The sequence below is a fragment of the Lactuca serriola genome, chromosome 1, assembly GCF_051521515.1.
Source record: "Lactuca serriola cultivar US96UC23 chromosome 1, Lser_US96UC23_V15, whole genome shotgun sequence".
Taxonomy (NCBI): domain Eukaryota; kingdom Viridiplantae; phylum Streptophyta; class Magnoliopsida; order Asterales; family Asteraceae; genus Lactuca; species Lactuca serriola.
The window spans coordinates 68,669,714-68,678,155 of record NC_136408.1 but is presented as its reverse complement, the minus strand read 5'-3'; the positions used below and the strand labels follow the sequence as shown (position 1 = coordinate 68,678,155).

General features: G+C 33.4%; 1 protein-coding gene and 1 long non-coding RNA gene across 2 annotated transcripts; one reads left to right on the top strand and one right to left on the bottom strand.

The window, feature by feature from the left end:
- On the top strand, window positions 1-641 carry LOC145090728 (uncharacterized). The gene is made up of 2 exons (XR_013701736.1): window positions 1-121; window positions 209-641. It is a non-coding gene; the product is annotated as an uncharacterized LOC145090728 (long non-coding RNA).
- A 158-nt stretch (window positions 642-799) lies between these two features.
- On the bottom strand, window positions 800-6,492 carry PAH1 (Lipin family protein). The gene is made up of 9 exons (XM_079028822.1): window positions 6,122-6,492; window positions 3,395-4,953; window positions 2,656-3,295; window positions 2,491-2,575; window positions 2,053-2,139; window positions 1,700-1,772; window positions 1,517-1,560; window positions 1,298-1,426; window positions 800-1,197 (listed from the first exon to the last, which is right to left on the bottom strand). The coding sequence occupies exons 2-9, from the start codon at window positions 4,752-4,754 to the stop codon at window positions 1,039-1,041; spliced, it is 2,577 nt and encodes an 858-aa protein (XP_078884948.1). The 5' UTR covers window positions 4,755-4,953; window positions 6,122-6,492; the 3' UTR covers window positions 800-1,038.
- Window positions 6,493-8,442: the final 1,950 nt, after the last annotated feature.

Here is an 8,442-nt window from a genome sequence, read left to right as displayed (position 1 = left end):
TATATACGTAAGATACAAGCCATAAACGAGTGAACCTGAGCGTCGACGAGTTGCATGTATGGGATTGTAATTAAGGAGGGATGCATGAAGGATTAAGAGCTTGTAACGTGGGAGTGAATAGGTATCATTCTTCTTAATTGCTAATTGCTTATTATTGTATTCGACATACACACGCATATAATAAATTAGCGTGCATCAAAACGTACAGAAAAACAACAGGAACTTGGTGTTGTGAATCTTGAGGACGCAACACACAAAGGGATTCATGAGGCTTTACAACTTCGATATTACTATCCAGCATCATGAAGTTCATATGCAGGACAGCAGGAGGCTTATGGCTTGTCATTTAGTTCTTTAAATAATACCTAATTTAATTAATTAATTAGGTTAATATATTATGATATGAATGCTATATATCAGAAGGAAAAACGGTTTAAATGTTTTTTTACAGGATATGAAAGCTATATTTCCATCTGAATACAACTCATTCTATGCATGCTTGGGTATCAGGATACTGATGAGATTAGTTACAGGAAAACAGGGATTCCAATGGTTAAAATCTTTATAATTAACCCTAAAGTATATATACATATGTCTTCCTCTGATTTTCTTTTGAAATAAGATGACACTTATTCCTTGTTTTTTTCTCCTTTGTTCTGACTTTTGCTTGAAACTTTAGGGTGAGGTTCATTGAATTTGCTTCAAGAGTTTTAGTACGGATTTGGAGACCAATGGAATAATGAAATCTCAGATATACAAGTATAAGTAATGCCTTCCCTAGTTTATCTGAAATTGCCAATTTCAAAAAGATTTAAGAAATTTATAAGCGAATTATATGATTTTAACAATTTCTTCTAGAGTTGCATCAACTAGAGTCGATTTACAAACAAAAACTAACCAATAGGTTTCATGAATCAAAGCTTGACCCTATGTGGCATAACTACACCATTAACAGAGTAGTGACTGATCAAGAAAAAAAAAAAAAAAAAAACTAGAATAGCTCGATTTGATAGCAAACAAAAAGGTATCATGGCATGGCTACTCGACATCTGGCAATGGCACTCTCCAGTAATTCCATGAATTAAAATCTTCCTGTTCAATCATGGATGTTGGGGGGAACATGTCGTTGACTAATGTGTGCAAAGATGTGTAAGACTTCCCCTTCATGTCCATACGATGACTAATCGCCACCTCACCCTACAATTTTAATCAAAAATTATATAAAAGAAACATATAAATAGTGGTATTTTGAAGGACGATTAATTTGAGGAAAACAAACAAATAAATAAATAAATACCTTAGGGTTGATTATGAAGATTTTGCCCTTTGGAATTCCTATTTTTCTGTAACTGAGTTCATCAGTATCTCTGTTACCGAACCCTGCATAGAATGGGTTGTAGTCGGATGGAAACAGAGCTTTGATATCCTGTAAAAAGTATTTTATATTTAATCCGTTTTGTTTTTTTTATGCATGATTAATTAAAAAATATCTTATTTTTTGATCCGTTATACTTACTTCTAAGCAGGCGATCTTGAATTCATGAGGAGCTCTTCTAATAACTGTCACAAAGAGGATACAAAAAGACATTACATTTAGATATAATTAAATGGATACTTATACTATATGATTTTGTTTATAATCCATGAAGCAAATATTGCACAAAGAGAATATTAAAAAAAAAAAAAAAATGTGTCTCACCTTCACGAAACAAGGATGGAAACAAACCATCGGGTGATATAACAACCGGACCATTGGGTAAAGCTTTACCATCCTACAAAAATAAAATATACCAAATAATTGTAACTCAAAAAAGAAAATACCAATCCACTTTTTCATTTGTCTCATCCACGTCACTTTAACTTTTTACAAAAAAACACTTTCTACTCAAATCAGGTCATTTTTAACTGGTAATTTAAGTAATTTAATTTTTGGTGACATGACATGACATGTATTTGACACATCATAAAAGGTTAAAGTAATAAACATTGTACTTTTTCCATTTGTCCCACCTAAGTGATTGTAGTTGCAAAAAGTAGATTTAGATTTAGTACCTGCTTTAGATTAAGGAGAAAACTTCGGGTCAAATACGCTTGAACAATTGCACGAGCACTTAGAAACAACAATTGATATCCATTCTCCTGCATGTTTCAAATACAAGAAAAAACAAAATATTTCAATTTCCCATCTTTATATATTTTATACAGTAAAATTACATTTTTGGTCCCTTAGCATAGCTGATTTTTTCAATTTTGTCCCAAAAAATTCTCGTGCAATTTCAGTCCTTGAATAAAGTTTATGTAAAATTGTTGGTCCCTATTCCAAGTAATTTTACTTGAAACTAGGGCAAAAAACATTACAAGAATTTCAAATAAGGACAAGAATTGCAATAGAACTTTTGGGGACCAAATTTGCCAAAATCAGCTATACGCAGGGACCGAAAATGTAATTTTACTATATCTTATACAGATACATCAAACAAATTACAATACCTTTATAGCAGAAAACAATCGAGCTACCCCAGATTGAGTCCAATCCTTCCCAACTAATGGCATAAATTGACCAAGAACATCAGACCTACAACACAAACATACAAAAAAAAGATTATAAAATTTTCGGTTAAAAAATATAACGAATAGAGATACAACAATCTTTACTTTGTAATTGTCCCATCAACATCCGATATCACAATCCTTGCATTCCACTTCCATAAGTAAATATGAGCATCGACTTTTTGAACTCCTAAAACCCTAGTTGAAAAAATAAAGGACACCATATTTTGGCCATCTTTTAAATTCAAAGATGATATTTGTTCAGTAGTGGGAACTTGTGTTCTAGCAAACTGTTTCTGAGGAGACTTTGAAGATGTTGGAGTCGTTTCGACTGGTTGAGTAGTAGGGGAATCAAACACGGATTCGGAATCAAGAAACACATCTTCACCGGAAAGATTACTAGTATTATGGTCGAGTGTTTTAACTCGTCGGAATGGAATCGGCCAAAGCCGCCATCTACGGGATGGAGTCGAAGGTAGACCGGAATCCTCCACCGGAATGGAATCATTCGGGTCAACGGCCATTTCTAATCCGTATGCAGCCATTCCAAGAACAATGTGAGCAGCTTTTTCCCATGTGAAGTATTTATCATCGATTTTTACTATTAAACTATCGTTTTTAATAATTGATGTGGCAGAATTTTGAAATTCCTCTGAGGGTATTCGATGGGCATTGAAGGTTGCTGCAGCTGCACTCAATCCCATTCCTGGACGAAGCAAATTCCCACAAAGAGATAATTCTATTCCTGAAATTTTCGATTAAGTTTTACAATATTTGATCATCGAGCTAAAAGTTTGTATTGAAGACAATAAAAGTAGGATTTTATAATAAACAAATCACTTACTCGTTTGTTTTGGGCCTTCAAAATTTTCATTATCATTAAAATATGATTGAGGCTCCTCTGTTTCATCTCCTTTTGGACTATCTTCAATCATTTCAGGTTCCTCCCGATCTTTATCACTAACAATTGCCACATCAGAAAGTTTCTCTTCCATATCCAGCGAATTCACCCCTGTAGAATTGGTTTCAGTTCTTTCGACCCCTTCAGGTTCACTAATTGCACCAAATGGTCCATGTGGATCTTTATCACCCACAATTGCAACATCAGAAAGTTTCTGTTCCTTTTGCAGTGAATTTGAATTCACCCCTGGAGATTCGATTTCAGGTCTTTCAACCCCTTCAGGTTCCCTAATCACACCAATTGGTCCCTGTTGATCTTGATCACTAACAACTGCAACATCAGAAAGTTTCTCTTCTGTATCGAGTGAATTTACCTCTGTACCCTCGGTTTCTACCTCTAAAGTTGAAGATTCGATGCTCTTCAATTTTTCTTCAACAACCACTTCAGAATCACCACCATCTTCTTGCTTTCCAAAATCATCTAGTGCTAAACAGCTCTTAAAGATGTCATCTTTCTTTCCATCACTTGACACATCTTCAACAACAACACTTTTTATCGATACTTCACGCTCTAAATTCACTACATATTGAGCATCATTAACCTTGGTGATATTGCTATCTATAGGTCTGTTGAAATCACTTAAATAATGGGCCCATGTAGAGTCATTACTCAAATCCAAATCACCATCAAATTCAGGTCCTTCAACTGGTCCCAAATGAAATTGAGGTGTACTTAGTTGCACATTCTCTGTGTTTTCCTCCATTGATGTTATAGGAGCAGACAAAATTTGACCATCCCTACACAACAAAACCACTTCAGAACTCTGACTCTCTGATTCTGAATTATCATACAACTCATCTAGAGGTGATGATTCATCATCTTGCAACTCATAAAATCTTTTTTCACTATCGGATTCTGTAATAATATCTGCATGATCATGAAATTGTACATCGATTTTATTGTTTTGATTATCGTTGTCTTCAAAATCATCTTGTTTTGACTCTAATGAACCGTTGGAATCGTTAACACTTGTATCTTTTTCAGGGTTAACTTCTTTGATAAAATAAGCTTCACCTGAATTATCAAGATACATATGAAAATCGGCTTCTACCCCATTAACTTCTATTTTAACAATCTTTTCTGCCCCTTTAAGAACACCTTGAAATTTTCCAAACCTAACATACCAAGGGGTGGTTCTGAAAGATCCATCTTGTTGTTGAACAACTATTATGTCAACAGCCCCACCAAATGGATGAAATGGGGTGGCAACAGAATATACGATTCTTCCAAATCTACTTATCATCTCAAAAAATGTATAAGATTCTTCACTCTATATTTCTGTTCATCAAAAAAGCATCAACTGTTTCGCACCATTAAACTGCAAAATCAAACACCCAAAATTTGCTATCTTTCCAAAATCGATTAAATAATCTTGAAATGCCAATTGGGATTGGTCTGAAAACCGAAAAAGTTTGAACTTTTAGCTTCTTGTGTCAAGAAATCTGCAGGCAACACAAATTCTGAGAGTAAGTAGACTGAAGTGTTATACTACTTTAACCAGTAGAAGTAGCTGATTATCTAATTCTGATTGACTGATATCACATTATCACTTTCAGAGTGAATATTGAAACACCATTTTAGTTCTAAGTGTACAAACCCCTAAAAGCAACAACTATACAAAAAACCCAGATGAGGATTGATGCAAAATAATCATATAAGTACTATAACCCACCATTGAAGGCAAGCAGAAGCATATTTTGAGTGCATTAAAACACCCAAAACAAGAATAAGATTCAATAAGTTTAAAGAATTAAGGAACCCCAGATGAGAAAAAAATAAATGATAAGATAAACACCCAAAATTTGCTATCTTTTCAAAATATCTTTTCAAAATCGATTAATTAATCTCAAAACACCAATTGGGATTATCCTAAAATTCTAAAAAGTTAGAACTTTCAACTTCTTGTACCAGCCTCCGTATCAAGAATCTGTAGATAACAAGAATTTTGAAGATATTTACATGATCATGAACACACTTATATTAAGTTTAAAGAATTAAAAAACTGCAGATGGGAATAGAGAGATGATGATATAAACTGAAATTTTTTTAAAAGTTCAAGGACACATGTCAAACTTGCATATACAGATTGGTCAAACTTGAACGGTTTGACTTCCTTTTGTTGATCCAATGATTAAAGAAACCCTGATTAGATTTGATGGAAAATATACTGAAATTGGAAGAAAATGCGGGAATGATGAGAAAAATGTGAATTAAAACCCTAAAAATGGCTGCAATGACTTAAGAAACCGAGATGAGAAGTGATACAACTAACTGAAATTTCAAAAAGACTTCAAGAAGACCATAACGGAAATTACAAATTCAGCAAACTGATCGAAGTTCCTTACATCGCTCCAAGAATTAATGAGACCCAGTTGAGAAATGATCCAAGATATATATAAACCGAAAGAAATGCGAGAAAGATCGAGACGTCCATACAATGATCAAACAAGACACCATTTAAGACAATCACAAGAACTGTCTGAGTGCACTAAAACCCTAAAAACACTAAATAAAGCCCACAAGTTCGAATAACCACCGCAACCCAGATGGAAGGACGATCAATAAAACAGAGATTCAAAACGAATTCGAGAAACCCATATTGAAACTTACAGTTACAAATTCGTCAAACTGGAAGAATTTGACTTTGTTTTGCTGCTACAAATTAAGCAGAATCCAGCAGCCCACCTTCTTGTATAACCGAATTTCCCTGTTTTCGCCTTGCAAGGAGTTGGTAGAAGTTACGGGCGATGTTATCTAGAGATCGTTTTAGTTTTTTATGTATATATTTGGCTTCAAGTTTGGACTTCGGGTTGAGTGTCGGAATCGGGAATTCGGGATATCTAGAGATGCCATATATTGACCAACTTCTAATTCTATTAATAGCCATTGCCGATTGCCATCCGTTGAAGATTTGTCCGAGATTAATGGCCCTTCATTTCTACGAAAATTACAGAAATACGTTGGCCAATGGATTGGATTTCAATCGGACTAGGATGGGGTTTTCTGGTATTATGGGTTGGAAATGTAGAATATTCTTCGTTTTGATTCTTACAGTCTAACTACATGAGGTTTTAATATTTACACTTTACACCCTTTATATTGATTGCCAATTCTAGAGAATACTCGTAGCCTCGTAGACCGATATTTAACAAGTATTATTTTCGACTGTTTTATCATTGATTTTAGTAATCGTCTTTTTGGACGTATAGATAGGATTTTGGTTACAAGTATGTATGTGTGTTTGGATATAAATGAACCATATTACGTGTAAAACACCATATGAAATAATTGGGTTATTAATGTCCTAACATAAATGGTCCCATTTTTGTTGTAACGATTTGTCCCACCTACGGTATTGAATATTGATTTAGTCCTTTTTTTTCTGTGTGGGGTTTCAAGTTGCATTGACGCTACTTGCCTACTTTTCTATCTTACCAACATGGCAACATGCCAACATGGCAAAAATGAAGGCAATATTATTTCATGGGCTAGCCATAAAGTGATAAAACTACCCAAGATAGGAAGGGGATCTATGTCTATCGCTAATGATTATACCTTTTACACATATTAATAATATTATAAAGTAACTAGATATTTTATATAATAAACTTTGTACCATTACTCTAATTTTACGATTTTACTCTATGAATGGATTTTGTTGTTTGTGTCACTCTTTCGCAAACCTACGCAAAAAATAATTTGAGAACGGATTTCTTTGCCAATGGTTTGAGCAACATAACGACATCTAAGCAATTGAGTGTTCTTCAATATTCATATTTAGCTTAATATATACTTATACTTTATTGAATACACAAATGCTATTAACAAAAAGTTACTTTATCATCTAGGCATAAAATTAGTCATAATGATTTCTAAGTATTATGTTGATAAAAGAAAATGTTATTTACTTACTTTAGTAACCAAAGTAACACAATACACTTGATTAGATTTACTTGGACTTCCCCTTATCAAAAAGTGAGCTATATGGTTGTAATGGGTCATTTTATAGATGATAATGAGGTAATGTATAAAAGAATTCTAAACTTTAGACGTATATATAGTCACAACCGGGAAGACATGGGCCGTTTGTTATTGGATTGTACATATGGGCAGGGGATAAGAAGGTGAGCATGACAATCAACAATGTCATTTCAAATGATAAGATAGAAACTATATATTAAAAAATTGTCCAACTTGAAGGTAGAAAACATTTTCATATTAGATGTATGGCCCATATTGTTAAGCTAATTGTCAAAGATGGGCTAAGAAACACAAATACAATGTTAAATGTATTCAAAAGGTCGTAAGATATATTAGACACTCAACCGGTATGATTACAAAGTTTAAACAGTGTATGAAAGAATGCAACTTAGAAATGAAGAAATTCTTGTGTGGTGATTGTACAACGAGATGGAAGTTCACATATGAGTTGTTGAAGACCGTATTCGACTTAAGAAAGATGTTTGTTAAGTATGAAATTCAAGGTAAAATGTTTTGTTTTTATGGGAAATTAAGTAATCTAACTGTTTTTTGTGGGTTTTTTTAAAAAATAACCAGTTCGATTTTTATTTTGAAAAATGACCATTCAGTCTGAAATGCTTATTCCGAACCCGAATTCCAAAATGGGTAAACGGGTAAAATGATCTGACTCAGTAATGTGGTCCCCCCTCTATATTTGAAATGATATAGCATGTTAGACCCCATATTCGAAATTACCGTTTCAAACTTCATTTCGAACTCATTGTTCCAGAGTATATCAAATCCATAGAATGTCTTCTTTTAGCAGTGAAGATATTCACTTTTTGTGTGTATGTGTAGATTCTTTTTATGATTATATGTTTTTATTTGTGAATATATGTTAAAAATAAGATGTTTTCATTTTTTGTATGAATTGATGTGATTACATAGTTCTAAATCGTTTTCCTTCGAAC

Excerpts from the sequence above, each read along its gene's own strand:
- PAH1 (XM_079028822.1), bottom strand. The coding sequence starts at position 4,754 with ATGATAAGTAGATTTGGAAGAATCGTATATTCTGTTGCCACCCCATTT. Across the intron at positions 2,576-2,655 it reads GTTGATGGGACAATTACAAA|GTCTGATGTTCTTGGTCAAT; the intron begins GTAAAGATTGTT and ends TTTGTGTTGTAG. Across the intron at positions 1,198-1,297 it reads TCTTCATAATCAACCCTAAG|GGTGAGGTGGCGATTAGTCA; the intron begins GTATTTATTTAT and ends TTAAAATTGTAG.